Raw genomic sequence first — 21214 nt, 5'->3', positions numbered from 1 at the left:
TAGAGAAGTACATTGGACCGGCAGCAGTCAGAGGGGAACTTGATGCCGGGGGCCATTTTTTTGGTGTAAGAAGTGTGGGCTATCCACACTGGCAGTGATACCAAAGAAAGACAACAGGACTCAGAGCACCAGTAGGGGGACAATCCTGCCACAGGAACGTGTAAGCAATCCGAAGATGCTGGTATTGATGCAGGTACCATGTTCAGGAGCTACAAGGTAAAGAACTAAGGAATGTGGGACTGATGTGCGGGAACACTCTGGAAACGTGCTGAAGTCAGTTAAGCAGAGGTGGGCCTGCTGAGCAGCCATTTGAAATACATGGTCATAAATTTAAGCCTGATTATAACTTTTCTCCTGTGATGTTCAGATTGTGGAATGAAGGGTCGGAATTAGCAGATTCAATGAGAGGAGAGAGGGAAAAAGTATTAGTTTTGACTAGAGTATAAAGGGTAAGGAAGGAAAGAGGGACAAGGAAGGTAACAGGCACGGCCCAGGACTACTGCAGAAAGCAAGCTGCAGGCGGAGGAAGGTCAGGCAGAGAAGAACATTGGGAAGGAGACCCAGTGGGTAACAACTGCTGGGTACTCGCAGCAGAGACCCGGGCTGGGCCGCGCACTCGGTGCAATATGGGAATGCGTGTGACCCATCATGCAGCTGACTTGAAAGTCTGGCCAAACGGGGAGGGGAGTCAAGATGGGAGGAGCCCTAAATTCTCACCGGGAAACGTGGAGTTTCAACTCCTGAGGATTATTTACTGTTAGGGCAGAGCTGTCACTGTCTCTTGACCTAGAATCTCTGCTGCCCTACTGATTGATTGATAACTGAATTCCTCTGCTTGTCTAGACTGAGAGCTGCTTTTACCACTGTCTGCAAATACTGGTCGTATTCCTACTCTGCCGTCCTGGTGCGGGCCGGCAACAGGGGGAGGCCGTTCAGATGCACGACGGGAGAAGGACGTTTTGTTTGATCCAATGTTCATAAAAGAGGAACATAATTTATAAAATAACTTTATAATATTCAAGTCACATAGCATTTATTTCAACTTAATTATACAGTTAAAACAAATGTATATTTTAGCAAGATATTACAACGAATCTTAGGAGCTTAAAAAGTACTGGTCAAAACAGCCTGCTTATGAGTTAAGACTTCTACCTAGAATTAAGATGTTCAGACAATATAGTAACTGGAGCCGTAACTGAATAAACACTCTCTCCCACAGTGTGCTGAGAGTACCAGGTAAGCATTTTAAATCCGAGCCTTCTCCCCTTTCTCAGCATGGCTAAATTTTATTACATGTAGTATATTCTGAACTAGCAATACCTTATATTTACTTCAAACTGTATTCATTTAAAAATATTTTATAAGATAAACTTTATTAAACTAGTTTTATGAGTAAACTCGGTAAGATTTATTCAATGTAAATATTACTTCAAAAACAAGCAAATTCCTTTTGCTGTTTGGTTTCCCAAAAATTTCTCTTTAAAAGAAGAGTAGTATTCTACAGACAGAAGTCTCTTGAGGTTGGAGTCATGTTAAAGTGGTTCTTTCTCATCCATAAGACGACATTTCTTTGGATTTGGAGGCTCCTACAAAAGCACTCTTGCCTGGGTGACATGTGTGTTTTTCTCTTTGTAGGGCTACTCTGGTATTTCCTGTTATACACAAAAAGGAATAAGTGGATAAAACTTGTTGATAACACCTAGACCTCACACACGAACATTTCTTTCATGAGCCATGAATAATGACATCAGTCCTCTGCGTACATTAAGAAGCTCCTCTTCTTGCTATAGCCGGGGGGGAAAAAATCATGCTTAGATTTTAAATTATCAATCACTGTAAAACCACCAAATAGAGGGGGGAAAAAAACTAGCTATTACTTGGGCTTCTTTTTAAAACAGTCCCTTTCATAAAGAAAGATATTTTTTATCAGTGCTATCTAACTCTCCTGCCCCCAGGATCTATTCCTAGCTAGCTACAGAGTTCAGGCATTATCACTGATATGAGAGATCGTCTTTTAAATCCCAAATTGTTGAAATTTTTTTCTAGACTGAATTTTGTTCACCAGTCCAGTCAGCTTGTTTGCTTCAAGCTAAGGTGGCTTAGCCATAAAGGCCTGATCCTCTGCTATTCCAGCATAGTGAGCTTCTATTAAAATTGGGTAAGGACATTAATACTAATCTGTGTGTGGATATATCACAGTACACATAAGAATGTCCGCCACGTTCACTTGGACCGCCCACCCCAGGAGTACTTTTCCCCCAGAATGCAGCTCTGGTCTACTAGACCCCTGGAAAGTCAACTACTTCTATCCTCAAATCTAAGTAAATGGAGTCCTGTTGTCCAAGCAGACAGTAGTCCCTTCTGGGTAGCTCTGTCCTGACGCGGCTCCTGCGGACGGCACCGCGGAGGCCCACCGCAGCGCGCGGTGCTTCCGTACGGTGCCGAGAAGTCATTCTTTTAGCTCATTTTAAAATCTGCCAACTGATTCTGTTTTTCCTTACGGGGGACTCATTTTAGTCACCTCTATTACTATTTTACGATGCATTTGCTCCCATTATTCTAATTTAAACAACTAAACATCACTGGGCTAAAAGAAAGAAGAATTGCCACTGACTGGCGGCCAATCCCCATGAAGCCCCGACCCGAGAGCAGACTTACTGTTTCCTTCAGGAGTCTGTCTTGCAGCATTTTCATGTTTTCTTTCATCGAACACATCTGTAAATACATGTTTCATCTATGAAATTTAGTGTAAAATGTTCATGGCATTGAGAGAGCTGATCTACAAACAGGTAAAAGCCGTACCTCAGATGTAAACACAGTGTCTTCGTAAGCTGTGTTGTGGAAGACATCTTTGTCCAGGGAGGCTTTCAAACGGTGCAGCCTAGCAAAAGGAATTGTTTGTAGTTATTTTAATTGAATTGCTATAATATAGTGATTAGATTTTTAGGTTTACTAAAAATTAAAAATGTATATAGATTCCAGTCATTAAGAACATCACACTAACCTCTGCTGTTCGCTTTTTTGATAGGCATTGAACTTCTGAAATGTCTTCTCCCAGAAATCCTAAATTTTAAAATACAAAAATTAACTCTTGGAGAATTACTATATTCCTAAACAACGTGGCTATTTGCTAAGCATATTCCAGATGTTACACACTCTCTCTCAGGGTGTTCCCCTTATTATCAAAGGTATTCATCGTAAGCGTCAGTCTATAAGTGTGTGTATATGAAATCTAAAACTCTTTTCTAAAGGACAAAAGTAAGTTTTCACAAGTGTAGCTCTTTAAAAGCACAAACCACAAATTCCTTCTCCAACTCTTTTAAAGACTGTGAGTCTTTTTCGAAATTCTCCAGCTCCTCAATGATGATGAATTGGAACTTATCAAGTTTTTTGATCCTATTAAAGAAACAAAATGAAATTATTTTTGTAAACCACAGCATTCAGAAGATTTCAAAAGAGGTTTTTATTACAGACCTATACTCCTGAATCTGATGGTTCATTGTGTTCAGATGTTGTTGAGCCGTTTTCCAAGACTGCTTAGTAAAATAATCCATCATTTTTTGGCGGATCTGAAAAATACTAATTTTTAACTTGAAAACTCTTTACAAAATAATCTAACCAAGACTATGTTAAGAACAAAGCCTTTACCATGAAATAATTAAGAACTCAGAAAAATGACAAATGCAAAACTTGGTCATTTAAACCCAAGTGTTAATAAATTAGCTCAGTCAGAGCAGCGTCTGGTTCCATGAAGAAGGTTCTAAGGGCTTCATCATTGTTTTTGTAAAGACACCACAGTCTACATTATTTACAAAAATGCTACTGATTATAATTCTCTTCAGGAACAGAGCCTAAAAGTCACACACAGAATTATTACCGTCTTCCATGAGAACATACTTGTGAGACCTGGCCAGATGCAGAACAGTATGTATAAATCAGGGCTTCTCTGTTTGTTTAGAGCATGTTGAACTTTGATAATTAAAATCAAAATAAAATACACAGAATCTTAATTTCAGAGAGAAGAAAAAGACAAGGAAGAGATGGGGCTGATGATAAAAGATGTTTTTCTGCACAGGTTAACAGCAGGCAAAGAAAGCTATTCTAAACACAGGCATGTGCGATAAGGAAGTGGAGAAAACAATAACTAAAAATTGTTCCAGAAAGTATTTTTGCAATCACCACCTCACTGGAGCCTCAGCAGCTAAGGCTACGTAGGTGTGCAGACGTGGTGACACAGAATGAGAGGGGCTGCATCCTTTATGCTCTGTGACAGTGCCCTCTCTAGCAGTCATCTCTGGGCAATAAAGAGATGAGGCAGGAGAAGAAAATTGTTCAGAAAAACAGAAAAATCATGCCAAGAGTCCAAATGGTAAACAAATTGAAAAGGGAAATAAGACGAAGAATCTAGAAAAGAAAGAATATGGGTAACACACAGATTTTCGAAGAGAAACCTGGCTCCTAAGACGACTCACTCCACTTTTCACCAGTCCGTGAGGACTAAGAGAGTTAATAAATGGGTGTTTTGTTGCCAAGAGACAACGCAGCTGCTAGTCTCATAGAAAGCTAGTATCTTATTATTGGGATAAATCATAATTTAAAGAACGGTAACTCACGTGAAACTTCCTCCTGAATTCCGTGTTGAGGCTCTCACACATCACCCCTAGCCCCGAGATCTCACTTTCCCAGCTCTCCCCACGGATAGAAAAGTCATGTATTGATAATGGAGATACACTTCCAGACACTAAAAAATGAAGACACTCAGGTTAAGTTTAAAATATGCATTATTACAAATTTAGTCTGAAACTAAACTTCATGAAGTTTAGAAGTCTCATGAAGCTGAGAACAAAATCTTATTTTCAGATTCTATGTGTGATCTAAGAATTATGTCATAAAAGGTAGAACTCCTATTTTTCAATTTAAAAATATTTTGATTTCTAAAAAATCCTCTTGGCAATGGTAACATTGGGATGGAACATTTTTGGACTCATCATTTTTTTAAATATTTCCATGTTAACAACCAAATATTTAGTGACACACAGATCTGTCCGTAAATTTGTAAAGTTTGTGGTAATCAATAATAGAATTACAAAGGAGATTTATAAGTACAGACCCTGACTACCATATTTTTCACATAAAGTGAACTTTGTGATAAAGCATCATCCTTATTAGACTTATCCAGAGTTCTCTTTACAGAGGGGATTTTTTTTGTGGATCACTCAAGATCTAAGAAACCACCTTCCACAATAATTGCATTCTGACAAAGGCATTTGATCTACTTACCTTTGTAAGTGTGATGATCTCTGTCTTCGGTTTTAGGTAGTTTTTTGGGAAGCAAGTACACTCTCCCTCTCTCCTCCTCTTCCAAGTCTATTTCATCAGCATTACTTAGATTGTCCTCTATGTACATTCGTTTGCGATTAAGATGCTGTGTGGGGCCTTAGGTACAGTTAAAAAACAGGGCTACAATCGATTAAAAATACCTAATAATTTTCTTGCTTTTATAAAAAAAAGCCTTTTGGTTATTCATTTTTAGGCAACTGTGCATTAAGTTCTATTTTCCATTTGACATTAACTAGATCGAATAAATGTTATGACTTAAACTATAATTCCTTTACATGAAATTTCACAGTAGTACTTCATTAATACTGTTTTTAAAGCAGTGCTAGGACTACAAACCTGACATGTGAGTAGAGTCACAAGGCATGTCACACCATATTTGCTCTCTTCCTTCACTAGACAGGGAAAGTGGAGATGCGGAATGACTTCCCTAAAATAGAAAGTGGAAACAAAACTATCTGAAAAAGAAATGGACCAAATTTGCAATTTACTTGCTTTAGGGTTTGAGAAAGATGGTCAAAGGCGAAGCCAAGAGAGCTTACAGAATTTGTTTATACCCCTTCCTCTGTATCTCTAACACAACCTCACATTAATGAAAATTCCTACATTCGTCTCAATCTTAAATTACAGCAATAGTTTTCAGCTGGCTTTTTCAACTACTCTTCTGCTTTTCAATTCTTTCTTAGAAGTCTAAACTCTTTGAACCTACATTTCAGCCACACCTTTTTCATCTAACCTGGTGTTTTCCTGTTTCAGTACACAAGTTTCTCCATGCCAGTCAAATGAGTCATTTTCCTATTCCATGAAAACGCATGCCCACTCCAGTCGCCTGCCTTTACTTACGAGGTGGGTCGGCAGATCCAGACCAAGCAGAAAAGGAACAGGAGCCTATCTACTGAGGTGGAGGGTTGAGCCCTCGCCAAGCTGTACAATTTTGCCTTACCGTTGTTTTACAGGTAATTACAATATTTTTAATGATGGATTGATGGACTGCTATAGTGGCACAAAGCTCAACCAAATTTCTATTTAATCATGAAAACAGAAAGTCCCAGTTATAACTGTGTAAGTCAGTGGTTCAGCAGCTATATCCTCACTATTTAAGACCTTACAACTTCTCATTTAAAAATTTCAAATTTTTTCAGATTTTCAGTAACAGTTAAAATAAAATAATTATTAAAGGCCAGTAATCTGGTTCTTGTAAGAACAATCTTAGTTTAAGTTGGATGGATACTACCCTTTAAACATCTATTTTGTATTTTGTATAGGATTTTCATTATTGTTTGCAAATTCAACTTTCATCAACTTTTTTTCTGAACTATGAACGCTTACATCTGAGTAGCTGTTCCAGTTGTGTGTATCTTGTGTAAGTACCACAGAATTTATATTTTTTCTATTCACAACAGTATTAATTGGAGTATGCCTGGGCTATGAATGAACAAGACATATGCAAGCCTAAAGGAAATTAGAAAATTATTTAAAGCTAAAACAACAATATGAAACCAAAGCTACTTATGTTTTGAGGGAATAATTCATTTGCTGCTAAAATTCAACACCCATTCACAATTAAAGGGGAAAAAATCCTTAGACAACTAAAACATTAATTTTATAAAAGTATCCACCAAAAACTACAGAATAAGCACGCCTATTAGTATGGTATCTAGTTAACATTGCCCCCAAGGTCATCATCACTTTAACAATAAAAAAAAAAAACTAAAGTATAAGAACTGGAATGGAAAAATGCAAAAATTATCATGAGTAACTGTCTATATTCAAAATCCAAGAGGCCCTAGGCAGGCCCTATGACAGAATTAGTCAAGGTAGTTGGAGATATAAAAATCAATAGTGTTTCTATACAAAAGCAAAAAATTAACCCCCAAAATTTAGGTTTTTTAATACAGCAAAAAGAAACTCCATAAAACACAGGAATTAATCTATTTTCTTTGTGGAAGATTTGGCATAATTTTGTTGGAAATAACACCAAAATGTAGAGAGAAAAATATGTGGACAAGAAAGCTCAGTATCAATATTGGGAAATGGCAATTCCCTTAGACAAACTGCAAAATTTACATGAATGAGTAGAGGGCCAAGAGTGTGTACAAGAATGAGAGGGGTGTGGGGTGGTGAAGCACCCTGTAAAGCTCTACTGCTGACAGCCATGTGGCCTCAGCACAAAGAGAGCCCACCTCACAGTCGCTGGCCCAGGCACCCTCCTCCCCGCTGTTGCCAGGGGTTGTGCCCAGATGAACACGGCAAATGATGGAGACAGGAGGGTACCTCATGCATGACGCTGCTCTACTTCACCACCCACGTGCAAAGACAAATCCGAGAAAGATTGATCCTAAAAGTTAAAAGGAATCAAAACTAACATTTTTACCAGAAAAATGTTGTGTTTGTTGAACACAAAGACTGGTAAATTTCATTTTTTTTTTTTTTTGTCATATGGAAGTTTTTTATTTAAGTGAAAACATACTGGAAAAAGAATGTTTGCATTGTACATAACCAATACAGAATTAATATCTAGAATATTTTAAGAACTCCTACGAATTTATAAGAAAAATGAGACAATGCAATTAAAAAATTAGAAAAAACAGGCAATTCACAAACCGGCCAAAAAACACGAACTACTGATGCTGTTAATCAGTAAAACGCAGACTGAAGTTACTCACTACACTTACAGATTGGCAAAAAGAGAACCATCTGGTCAGCCGGTTGAAACTGTAGAGAAATGGGCACTATCACATTGCAGTGTCGGAGAGCGCAAGCTGTCAGAGCTATTTACATAGCAAATTTCTGATATCTAGAGTCAACAGTTAATGGGAAACAAAGGGCAAGTATGTGACAGTTAAAATTCCAACTAGCACCGAGTAGCATAAAAAAAGTGGGCAGGGGATTATCTAGGTTTTGAGATTTGCAAGATGGAATACTGAGGGGCTAAAGGATTCAGGGAAACCAAGGATGGTAGAGAAATATTGACAAAGGATGGTGGGATGATGAGCTAGTAGGAAACTGGTGTTCAAACTATGGTTTGTAGAAATTGAGAGTCTTGCAAAGGTGCCTTGGGGGTTACTGGGGAGGGAGGCCGAGTACGCTGGGGTGCAGACCTCCTGTCTGCTTTAAATAGTGCAGCTCCATTTTTATCTTTTTGACACATTGGTGCTTTCACGAGAGATTTTGTTAGAAAAATGTGCTCTGTGAAGACTACTGGCTAAACAGAATAAAAAGACCTTAAAACCCTGTAGGAATAAAAACATTCAGTTCGAAATTGTAGGACAGAAGTTTGGTTTTATCAGAGGTTTTAGATCGTGGCTGTAGGTGTACTGAACTCTCATTAATTAATTCCATCTCCATATACAGAGGTTAGCACATTATCAAGAGAATAATATATTTGGGTATTTACTATGTATCGGGTAGTAATGCTTGTACAATCAGACCAATTTTTCACAGCCCCACTGTGTAGATGAGAAAACTGAGGTGCAGAGGGATTCATTAACTTGTAAAATGTTACACAGCAAAGAGGAGAGCCAGAATTTTAAATGCGAATCTGACTCAAAACTCTTTCTGCTATACCCAGTTATAGTAAGCTATATTATCTTGGTAGTCAGTTCTGTAACTTTATTACTGCTTTAAAATTCTCCAATTTAAGCCATTTATACAACCCAAACCAAAAAAAAAAGGGGGGGGGAGTGGAGGTGGGGTGGGGTTTGTAAACTGGTACCAAAGTATCCACAACTTAAAACTATTCCTTGTAGGCATGACAGTTTTAGCTACCCTCCCTCACTTTGACCGTAATTGGTTCCTATCTTTAATGTCTTTTTACAACCCTTGTGAACATAACTACGTATTAAGAAGAAATGGTACATATAACAATATACAAAAGAGGAAGAATAATTTTTCATGTATTGTTAAATTTGTTACTTTTCATATTCACTCGTGAACTATGTGATTTGGATGTGCAGACTAGTAGTGCCTCCGTGAACTATGTGATTTGGATGTGTAGACTAGTAGTGCCTCTGTGGGAGTGATCTTTCCTATCACGATACTCCTAACAGCACTTCGTGCTTCCCACACCACTACATCCTTCCTCCTGTACAGCTACTTACTAGTCTAGAAGTTTCACGGAGGCTATTTTACTTATCAGTAGGTTATTCTTCTCCCGCAGACCAAGACCAGAACCCTACGTTAGGTGGATAAGCAATGTATATTTAAGATTAGTGGCAAATGATTTACCCCCTTCAGATACACCTGATAAAGGAAAAAAATAATGTATATTCTTACCAAGAAGGATCGTGGAATTGGTGAGCAACTTTCTCTTGCACATAAACTTTTGTCACTGTCTTTAAGTGACTTTTTTGGGCCTCCAACTCCATATTTACTGCTTAAGGATTCAGGTGATGAAATTTTTGGAGACGGTGATAGAGATTTTGTTATACGGTCATAATCCTGAGTAAAATCCCTTTCTCTTATCTTCTCTATACCTGTATTGCCGCACAAAACACAAAACAGGTGGCAGCTATTATCACTGGTGTCTGCTTCAGAGTACGATTACATCCTAAGAACATAATGATCAAATCCTCAAATCTTACCTATATTTAAAAAGATAAATGTTTAATAAATCAAGACCAAATTTTTAGGACTCTGAAAATATTATAGAAAATATTGTAGCTCAATTTAAAATGTAATCATAAGAACTTTCAAAAGTTCAAACAGAATATGATACGAGCTGCTCTGTGATGATCAACCTAAGTATTATCTTGAGTATTTTGACATCATAGCCAATACAGTCACATAGTAAAATCACAGGATTTTCTGGTTGGAGATGGCTTATCTAAATCCTTCATACATAGATGAGGAAATTCACAGCCAAAATAAGTCTTAGTATAAATGAATTCTCAGACAGTTTTCAGGCCGAATAAGGGCATGTACATCTGTCTTCTAGTATGTGGTTATCTGACATTACAGTGGTCCTGAGCACTATGAAAATATTCTAGAAAAGAACAAAATAGCTACTCTGGAGGAAGTATATGTTAACTTTTTAAATCCTGAATTTTAACAGAAAAGATGGGATACTTGGAAATGCTTTAAAATATCCTTAAAAGTAACTGAAAAATATAAAAAGTACAAACTTATAGTTTCTATGCTGGAGAAGTGTGGGGTGTGTGTGTGTGTGTGTGTGCACTGTGGCTCCAAAGAATATGAATTTTGTCAGTTATTTTTAAATAAAAGCAAACCTCACATCATGAAGATAATCCATTATGGGTCCACAGAATGACCATGGGATTCCTTGGAGACTTTTGTCAATGAAATGTAAAAAAGAAAAGCAGAAATCCCCATCATTATTTTCATGTTATTAAATATATTTGGGGATTAAAAGCCTAAAAGCTTATTCAGCTTTCACATTATAATTTATAAATATACATTAAATATTTTCCATATTGAAGCATTTGATCTTTAACTTCATATCATGAAAGACTTGAGTGTCACAGGGACGCGGTCCTGATGTCTGCTTCACAAAGTTACCAGCATTAACTAGTTCAAAAAACAAAGTTTTGACTACCTATAATTTTGAAGGGCATATTTAAGATTAATCTTCAAACTGTATTTTCACACAATTAGTCATTATAGAAACTTATTGAATATTAAGAGAAAAAAAATGATACTGACATCTCATTACTTCTATAGACGGTGGGCTCCCAGATAAGGATATGGGAGATAAACCAAGGCTATTATCTCTTATAGCATCTTTTAGGAGAGTTGGATTTTTCCATTCTTTTGATATACCCTTCTGTGTTTCAGCAGAGAAGGTGTTCTGTTGTTTCTTCGGCAGCTTCGTGGTTTTGCTTCTGGAATGGATATTCTCCTCCTAAATGTATTGACAACTATCAAATCATACTTGAATACAAATAATTTATACTTGGATACAAATTATGCTGAAATACTAAATACCTTCTATTACTATTTACAGGCACAACAGTGGTCTCAACATGAGTAGTGAAGGACTTTCTAATATATCAGGAGGCATATGACAAATTCACAAGAAAATATAATACATGCACTATAATAGCATAAGAAATACAAAAAAAATGCTGTAAGGAGAAAATTATATTCCGTTTGGGGAAACCAGAAAGAGTTCCTGGATTTCATGGTAGCTGACATGCTTGGGAGTTGTAAAAGAAGATGGTGAGGGAAGACCTACTAAGGGCAGGCCAGGCCAGACCTACTAAGGCTTCCTGACAGAGCAGAGGAAGCAGAGAAGCACAGGTCTCACTGGGTACACGTGCTGTCGAAGTGAGCATGTCCCAGGTCCCGCTTGGGAGTCACAGGTTTTTCCATCTGTTTCAGCTCTGGGTATATACCAGGGAACAGGAGAAATGAGCTTGCAGAGGTAAACTGATACACTGAATATTTCACTATATGGAGATTTTCAGGATTTTTCTTTGAAGAGGGAGAAGAGGAGAGGTGGCTTGGGAAGACTTAGCCAGCTATATGTATAGTAAATTAAAGTAAGAAGTGATAGAAAATGTGGAGATAAATTATAGTCCTTAAAGTCTTCCAAGTAAAGGCTAGCAAGGTTATAAACAAGGGGGAGGTGGAAGTTTACCGATGTGAAATCAGAACAGTGTCATGGTCAGAGACCTACCTTTAGTGCCAGACTCTCCGGGTTCACACCCTTGTTTTACCACCTCCTCCTACCTGTGTGACCCTAGGCAAGTTCCTTTATCTCTCTGAGCCTCAACTTCTCATTTGTAAAATGAGATGTCAATAAGACTACTAGTCACCTATCATTCTTAAGAGATTTTAAGAAGTTAAAGTACTTTGTTAAAAAAGCTTTCAAGCAGAGATGGCTAGGGATACAGCTGTAACATTAGAAGACAGAAACCAGGGATGGACACAGGTGGGCAGTGTACGGAAAGAACCTCAGGTCCATTAAGGAGAAAGATTCACAGCTTCCCAACAGTCTGCACTTTTCTGAAGTAAAATTTTGGAAAAATCAAGCATTTTTCTAATTCAAAGATATTTTCTTCAAATTATCATTTTCCTGGTGTCAAACATCTGTTTTATAACACTAATGCTAACTTATCACAAATTTACATATTGCCTAAGATCAATTTTCAGTCTTTAAAATTTCTCATATAGAAGGTCACATCTTAAAATGTGATACATGACATTTTCGCAAAAATATATTCTATATTTAGTATTTTCACAGGCTTTTCAGAAATTTTTAATCTGAATTTTATCTATTTACCTTTACTAGCAATTTCTCTTTAAACGAATGTGAAAATTCTTGTTCACTCTCTGATTCTGAATTTGAGAGATCTTTATAATTTTTTTTGGTTTTTGCTGCTCTTCGTGGAAGTCTGGTTCTCCCATCTGGAACGGTCTCCTCTACCTTTTTGGTGATGTTTTTGTTGGGTGTCTTTAGGAGAAAAATTTCTGAATTATTAGATCAATATCTGAGATATAAGAAATATAAGGTATTTGCTAGAAAGTTGGCACTGTAACAAGAAATGCATAAAATATTTGTAGGAATAAAAAGATTCCTGATTAACATTTTTAAATGATGGGATTTTATCTTCCCGCCCAAATATCTTTTCTATTGCCTTTTTATCCCTGTCATTAAAGCTCTGAGAGGCCTGGTATATATTACCTAACTTACATAAAAAAGAGAGAGGAAAAAAGAGAAGCAGAGATATCAAAATTTCCTATAACCACAGAATAAAATAGACCTAAAACAGGACAACATGATCCAAAAAGGCAGAAGTATGAGGATGCATGCAAAGGCTAGAGCAATTATGGAAAAACGAGTAACAATAAGGATAAAATTATGGGATGAAAAAATGAATTTTTTTACATGACAGAAGAAAAATAATTTTACAGTGATGTTTGAACACAAACTTCTTGGCTTTACCACTTTAGATCTTGGTTGTCCCCTTTCTAAAGATGGTTCTGCAATTCAAGAAAATACATTTTTCAAATAGATAAGAACTGGCATTAAAATTTATTAGAATATTTTTTCATAGAAGTTAAAGTCATAACAAGAATATATCTTTAAACTCATTCAAAAATTTAAATTTCAAGATGATTTGAAGTAAAATTGACATTGATAACTTTATAGTGTTTGGTAGAATATGAATTACCAATTTCCTTTCTCCTAAAATGTGTAAACATGCAAGAGAATACGTAACATAAGTTATAAAGTGAACACCTATGTACATCTACCATTCAAGAGCTGGATTATAAATAACGATGTATCTATTTATGTGTATTCTCTATGATGTTCAATATCCCATCTGCCAAAAGGGAATATTTTCATTACCCTGAATTGTTTCTCATTCACTTGGGTGTTAAAAAAGAAAGTTTTACTTCACAGATATGTATCCCTAAACAATACAGTGAGCTTTATAAGACAGTATCATCTCATATGTAATATTCTATGATTTGCTTTATTTTTCACCGTTGTTTCTAAGATTCATCCACATTACTGAGAGTAGCTTGTTTCTATTCCCTTTCTTGCCTTTCAGGCACAATCAACTTTCTAAATATTCTTTGGAGCCTAAGAAATGGGATTATCCAAGCCAGGAAGCAATGAAGTTTGGGAGAAAGGTTTTCCAATCCTGGCAATAAGCCAGCTCCTACATACTGACTTGTAGTCATTCAGCCATTAAACAAAACAATTCACTCAGAAGTTCAATTTTAGAAGTATTTACTGATGACTGTATTCTAACCTTGAATGGTCTCCTCAAGATCTCTGATCATTTACTCTATGTTACAAATGACTGTAAACTCCCTGAGAGAATGTGAATCTTATGTTTGTTTCCCCTTGGCTTAGAACTCACTGCTTCGAAGTCCAGACACGTGACCAGATGCAGTTACGTCTTTCAACATCTTCCCACAAGTCTGATCTGTGTTCCAACTACCCCAATACTGCACTCCCTGCACTAGTATGTGATGCTGTCTTTCAGACTTGACTTGTCTCTTTTATAGATGATAATACTGATGCTTCTCTTCCTCATGTATATGATAGGCCTCACCTGTTTTCAAGATTCAGCCTCATTTATGAACACATGCCAAACTTCATTTCTATATTTCTATTTTTACTTCTATTTAAGCCATCACACGCTCCCCCCGACACATGCACAGAGGTTTCTACTGGCTAGTTTTATCCTGACATAAAAGCTGATTCCCTTAAAATACATATCAATTTAAAAGTTCAGAGTTATGCGGTCTTCTTTTAAAAATGGAATATATGAAATCTTTGTGTTTTAGTAAACAATCCAGGAAAATGGTCATTATGTCTAGCTGAAAACCCATACCTCAAACTCTTATCCAGCTACTTCAAGAAAGTCACTAGACAAAGCAGAAGCCATATGCTGGAAAGATATTCTGTGGAAGATTTTAGGCAAAAATATTTCTGCAAGAAAATTGTTTACCTTACAATATATCTTTATATGAATTCTATGTGAATTCCTAAAAAGTATATGTGTTGGCTGTGACAGGAAATGGGATGTCCAAGATCTGATTTTTGCTTAAAGTGTTGCTTTCATGAGTACTTAATAATACATCATTCACAATTGCTAAATAACTGAATAACAGGCCATGAATAGATAAATGATGAGAATATGCATGAACCAAAGGATATGAAAATCATATTTTGTGTCTCTAAGATCCCAGTAAAAAAAGTAATTTATATATAATCATATTACTAAAAACAATAAAACAAAAAACAAAACCACTGTTGTGTTGTGGTGCATTTGCTCTTCGTTTCCATTCACAAGGCTATGTAGTTATAAACACTAACTACATATAAAAATATACTTATTAACCAACAAAGCATTTCATTTAGTTGAAATGGTAAAATCATTTGCAACATTTCTCTAAAAAGTGATTTCTTACTTGATTTCCCACTTTTAGGTTTCTTCATGTTTTTATTTCTGCTATAGTCTATTAGCTGTGGTTTTGATTTTGGTTCCTTTAGCCAGCTAACATCAGTCTTGCTGTCATCACATCTGTATTCTGTGTCAGTATCACTAAAGAGATTTTTCTTTTTAGGATTTGTTACAATCTATTAAAAAAAAAAAAGAATCCTTGTAATAGATGAAGAAATATGTCTCATTATATGCTATGCAAGGTAAGTTAAGCCAAAAAGAAAAAACAAACCCCAAAAACAAAAAACAAAAAACAAACAAACAAAACACAACAACCCCAAGCAACAGAAAAACTAACTTCTTAATTTTTTGGCATACTAATCTACCTGGCATTAAGGAAAACATATCTAGAAAGTCACTCAGAAATTCAAAGACTCAGATTCATATTTTGTTGTTATTAAAAACAGCTTACTCCCACAGAAACATAAGCCAACGTCATCAAAGAAAGTAACTAAATCTGTCATATCTTCTATTACTAGATGGTTACAAACAGCTCAGAGACCATGCCAAAGTCATAGTGGGCACATGGATAATCTCACAGAGGGGAAAAAAAATCCAAGTAATTTTGTTTTCTAGATCTGTGATCATCTTTGGCATTGGAAAATTGTTTCTAAAATACTGCTGTTAATAGACACATTAAGATATAACTTACTCTTTTATCTTTTGTTTTGAGAGAAGTTTCAAGTTCATCATGATTCCTTAAACCTATCCTTGAACAAAAATATGCAGTAATTTTAATTAAAGTTAAGTATTTGTTCTCTTAAAGTAACATACATGGACAGTTAGAACTGGGTTTTCAGCCTTATTCTTTTACTAATTCACTATATAATTTTGGCCAAGTTGCTTATGCTCTCTGACCTCAGTTAATTGTAAGAATAACAAGGTCAGATGAAAGGACTAAGTCCTTTCAGCTTTATCATCTAAGAGACACAACTAATATTAAACGTACATAGAATCTGCATATTAATTTTAGAAACAAAGGCTGAAATATTAGAAATATAATGGGGGTAATCATGTCAGTTCTTCTCATATGTTAAAAACTCTCAGACAAACGGGGGGAAATACTGAAGAAAAAAAAATTGAGAAGTTTATTTTAATTTGATCCATCTGATTATAATAAAAGCACCTACAATTTTATTGAATTATCCACACAGGCTTCTGTAGCTGTAGCTTGAAATTCCTGGATCTATAGTGTGAATAAACATTAAAAATTTTTTCTCAGTGTTGAAATAAGATAAACAAAAATTTAAAAAGTAAACATATAAAATTACTTGCTATCATAAGATGCATCAATTAAATTGTTTACTAAAATATTTTTATATTTAAGAAAGCTAATACTAGAAAATATACTAAAAACAAAATAAATAGGAGTAATTATTTTAAAATTTCTTGTATCAAAAAAGAAACTGATTTTCTTGATGTAGTAGTGTGAGTCCCCCCACACCCCAATTACCCATTTTTCTCTACTTTAGTTCACAGGATTTGAAAGGAAACCAAATATACCTAAGTTGGTGCCAAATAAATTTTAAAATATTTTAAAGCATATCTCCAAGAGAATGGAAACCAAAAAACACACACTGTAATAACTATATGGTGAATACAAAATAAATACTAAATACAAAATACTGGTTTATAGCTTACTCCAAGTTTTATAATAGGCTCATCAGCTCCATTCAAATTAAAATTGTAAACATCATTCCTATAAAAATGAAGAGAGATATTAACTCCATTATATAATTTTCTTCAAATATGAATAAAACTAAGATTTATGAAAAATTACTTACAATGGGCATTCAGAAGTAACATTAACAAAAGTAGTCTTCAGTTGTCTATAACTTTTTTTCTGAACCTTTTCCTAAATACAAAAGAAGTTTATATAACATTCAAACTTGTACATTAGTATACTTGGTAAACAAACAACATATGCAATTATATTTTCATGTATTTTCTACTTGTTTCTATTGATGTTTTACATCTGTAAACATTTCCTTAATGTAAACTGAATAAAAGTATTAAACATCCACACCTATAAAAATTTTGAAGACTTTACTAAGAACATAATTGAGAGTACTGTAAATTAAATATAAAATGTAAGATCCTTACATCTTTATTGTACATAGGTAAATGCTATCCTACAAGCTGAACCTTAGTGATTTTAGAGTCCCAAAACAAGCATGCTTCTTTTTTTCCCCAGACTCATTTGCTTTAAAGTCTTAGATAGAAAAACTTTGGGAGAGACTAAGGTTTATGTACAATCACTATTAATATCACTAAATGATTGATTACTGAACAGAAATACTCTGAAGTCTAATTCAGTAAGTTTGAAATATTAAAACTATTCATTTTAGTTGTTATTCATATTAAATTTTATTATGTATTTTGGCTTTTATATATAATTATCTGTATTATTTCAAAAAGTTTATCCGTTAATATATTACTCCTCTGATCACTTATCTCAGTTATTCTTTCCAATAGAATTTTTACCACCATTTACATACATCTGTTCATCTATTGTGTGCTAGCATGTGCTAGGTATTACAGAAGACACAAAAAATAAGCCAAATTATTAAAAAGGATTCAAAAGGGAGCAAAAGTGTTATACAGGATACAAAGATGATTCTAAACAGACATGCGCTAATAGAAGACACAGGAGAGAGAAAAAGAACTGCAACAGTGAGTAAAATATCAAAAAATGGTACAAAGAAATCGGTGTGTAGATTAAGAATTCTTGCCCATTTGGATTTTGAGTCAGGAGACCTTGGAAGTTTTTAAAAAGAAGGCAGACTCTGAAGTAAGACTCACAAGGAGTAGTAAAGTTCTGACGACCAGAAAAGAGCGAGAGAACACACTGACTCAGTTCAAAGTTTTTTCTGCAGAGGGGAAGAAAAAGAATAAACACTTGGGAAAGACACTTCAGGGAATCTCAATTTCTTCTGCTTCAGCTAGAGGAGACATGCATAGGGAGCTAATACTAGGAAATAAAGACGGACTTTTCAAAGGGACTAGGAAGCCAGCGAGAGTCTCCACTTAGTAAGCAACAGGACCAAAGAAGGAATTTGAACAACAGAATGGCATGACTGAAGCTGTGTGCTTTAAAAAGAAAAAAGCTCCTACTGAATAGAATGACGGGTTGGCAAGAGAAATACTACGGACAAAAAGAATTACATAAAGGATATTGCAATAATCCAGGGACTAGAAGGTAGAACTCAAACTAGGAAAAAGGAGTTGCATAGGCAGCAGAGGGGAGAATTAAGAGGAATGTACAGAAGGTGAACCTCATTTAGGTGGGCACATGCTGTGGTGAGCACTGGGTGTTATACAGAACTGATGAATCACTGAACACTACATCAAAAACTAATGATATACCATACAGCAGCTAACTGAACATAACACAAAAAGAGAGAGAGAGAGGGGCGCCTGGGTGGCACAGCGGTTAAGCATCTGCCTTCGGCTCAGGGCGTGATCCCGGCGTTATGGGATGGAGCCCCACGTCAGGCTCCTCTGCTGTGAACCTGCTTCTTCCTCTCCCACTCCCCCTGCTTGTGTTCCCTCTCTTGCTGGCTGTCTCTATCTGTGTCGAATAAATAAATAAAATCTTTAAAAAAAAAAAAGAGAGAGAAACAAAAATAGAAATTATGAGGAATAAATCAAAGATAATTGGTATTTTAAGCCTGAATAGTAATTTTTTTTAACAAAAAACAGAGACTTAAGAAGGATTTTATTGTCAGAAGAGATGGGATTAGCTAGGAAAAAAGAAAAGCAACAAAAAAAACCCAAAACGAAGATAAAGATTTATTGAATCAGGTACCAGAAAATGAAAAGATCACACTCACATATGGAAAAGAAACATTGTTTTTGAAAAGCAGAACAGAAAGAGGACTATTTTGAGTAGTTGCCGCTAAACTTGTCCTCTGTTTAATCCTTTTATGAACATGCTGAAAACACTAATTCCATCCTATACTGTGACTGTATTTTATGTTTACAGTCAAATATCGTATAGAGTTTGACTATACATTTGGTGTAGTTAAATAAATGAAACCTACCTTACTGAGCTGTAGATCAGATTTGTTTGAAAAACCACTGTAAGAAAGGTTTTACCAAAATTAAAAAAGCAATTCAGTATCAGAATGTTCTTCATCAAAGCCGTTTTATATAAGGTAAAACATTTGGGTCACATTCAATATGCTATGTAAGGAACTGGAATGTGACAGCACTAGCCTGATATTTTTGCAACTTCATTTGTAGTACATAGCAACACTAACTGTTAATAGTAAGCTGGGTCATTCATGCAGTAGGAGGTGCCAAGCAATTGGAAATGAATGGTTCTGCTAGGAGAGTAATTGTTTTGGGTCTTATCATAAGGCCAGAATTAATTTAAATATGAATTAACTGCCAATCACCTGTAAAGAAACACTTTGCAATAAGAACCTTCAGGAAGACTGCAAACAAAAAAATGCATATTTACCATATAAAAGTAACTCATTTCAGCTCATTTAAATTTCATGTTTCATTAAGCAATATATTTAAATATATTTAGTTTTACTCATCACTAGGCTCAATAAATAAAATGTTAGAGCGTCTATATCCTAAAGATTTATTTATGAAATGGTATGCTGTATCAATATGGTATTTTTGATACTTTATAAAATGTAATAATCACCTACTACAATGACTAATTTCAAATTTAGTTCCCTTCCTGCATAATTAAACAGCTACTGTTTTTATAAGTAAATAACTAGGTGTTTTCTATTGGAAAGTTGTAATACTTGAACATGCTCAAAACTAACCTTCTTAAAACTGTGTAAAATAACTTAGTTGTATCTGTCAGAAATATATTTATGTCTAAAATTTAAGAACATACCTGTCAATCAAAGATTCCTTGAATTTTCTTGTAGACTTTATGTTATCCTTTGATTTATACCTCTTATTAATTTGGTTTATCAAAGATTCTGCTGCATCAGTAAATCCTTTCTCTTTTGATTTTTCTCTCTGAAAACAATTTTAAGTTACCTTAAAACTCTACCAGTAATCCTTCGAAGGAAAATAAAGGAACATTTAAGAAAAATCTGGTTCTATTTTTAACTACAGAGAGAAATAAAGGCAGTTAAGAAGTTACTTAATAAGTCTGGGCTTTGTCAGGCATTAAACAACACAGGATAAGTTTACAGAATGGTGCAGACTGCTCCGTAGAGATCAAAATAAAAGTTCCTAACCATGGAAAAATAAATCGTATTAAAAACTGAAGGAAAGTAAAATCTGGTTCTTTGAAAAGATCAATAAAATCAATACATCTCCAGCCATGTTAGCTAAGGAAAAAAAAAAGAGAGAGAGAAAAGCCAGAAATTACTATCAGAAATGAAATAGAGGCTGTCACTCTTATGGACATTAAAAGGCTAATAAAGGGATATTATGAACAATTCTATGCCCACAAATTTGATAACCTAAATCAAACAGGCCAATTCCTTGGAAAGTAAAATCTACCAGAACTCATACAAGGACAAATAGATCATCTGAATAGGCCTGTATCTATTAAAGAAATTTAATCAATAATTAATACCTTCTAAAACAGCAAGCACCAGACCCTAGAAGGGTTTACCAGTGAGTTCTATCAAATATCACAAAAATTACACCAATTTTCCACAATCATCCAGAGGACAGAAGCAGAGGGACTATTTCCTAACTCATTAAATGAAGCTAGTATCATCTTTACACCAAAATCAAAGATAATACAAGAAAGGAAACAGACCTTACAGACCGCTATCTCTCATAAACATAGATACAAAAATCAACAAAATATTAGCAAATTATATTCAACAATGTATAAAAAGAATATCATGTTATATTAAAATATTACATTAAATTATATTATATTAAATTATACCCACGTGGGGCTCAATCCCAGGACCCTGAGATCATGACCTGGGCCAAAACCAAGAGTCGGATGCTCAACGGAC

General features: G+C 35.2%; 1 protein-coding gene across 1 annotated transcript in view; it reads right to left on the bottom strand.

Moving 5' to 3' along the window:
• Positions 1 to 1016: 1016 nt before the first annotated feature.
• Positions 1017 to 21214, bottom strand: part of SYCP2 (synaptonemal complex protein 2) — a 57781-nt gene continuing 37583 nt past the window's right edge. The window contains exons 20-39 of the mRNA XM_057312451.1: positions 20122 to 20249; positions 19304 to 19340; positions 17045 to 17115; positions 16902 to 16959; positions 16391 to 16446; positions 15913 to 15970; positions 15229 to 15397; positions 13244 to 13281; positions 12581 to 12751; positions 10999 to 11197; positions 9613 to 9812; positions 5677 to 5767; positions 5281 to 5436; positions 4614 to 4741; positions 3475 to 3569; positions 3297 to 3396; positions 3005 to 3063; positions 2803 to 2881; positions 2659 to 2715; positions 1017 to 1652 (exon numbers count right to left, since the gene is read on the bottom strand). Coding sequence (XP_057168434.1) covers positions 1638 to 1652; positions 2659 to 2715; positions 2803 to 2881; positions 3005 to 3063; positions 3297 to 3396; positions 3475 to 3569; positions 4614 to 4741; positions 5281 to 5436; positions 5677 to 5767; positions 9613 to 9812; positions 10999 to 11197; positions 12581 to 12751; positions 13244 to 13281; positions 15229 to 15397; positions 15913 to 15970; positions 16391 to 16446; positions 16902 to 16959; positions 17045 to 17115; positions 19304 to 19340; positions 20122 to 20249 — 1965 coding nt within the window. The 3' untranslated portion in view covers positions 1017 to 1637. The remainder of the gene's footprint in view (positions 1653 to 2658; positions 2716 to 2802; positions 2882 to 3004; positions 3064 to 3296; positions 3397 to 3474; positions 3570 to 4613; positions 4742 to 5280; positions 5437 to 5676; positions 5768 to 9612; positions 9813 to 10998; positions 11198 to 12580; positions 12752 to 13243; positions 13282 to 15228; positions 15398 to 15912; positions 15971 to 16390; positions 16447 to 16901; positions 16960 to 17044; positions 17116 to 19303; positions 19341 to 20121; positions 20250 to 21214) is intronic.

The sequence above is a fragment of the Ursus arctos genome, unplaced genomic scaffold (assembly GCF_023065955.2).
Source record: "Ursus arctos isolate Adak ecotype North America unplaced genomic scaffold, UrsArc2.0 scaffold_16, whole genome shotgun sequence".
NCBI lineage: Eukaryota > Metazoa > Chordata > Mammalia > Carnivora > Ursidae > Ursus > Ursus arctos.
This window is presented reverse-complemented; position numbering and strand designations above follow the sequence as displayed.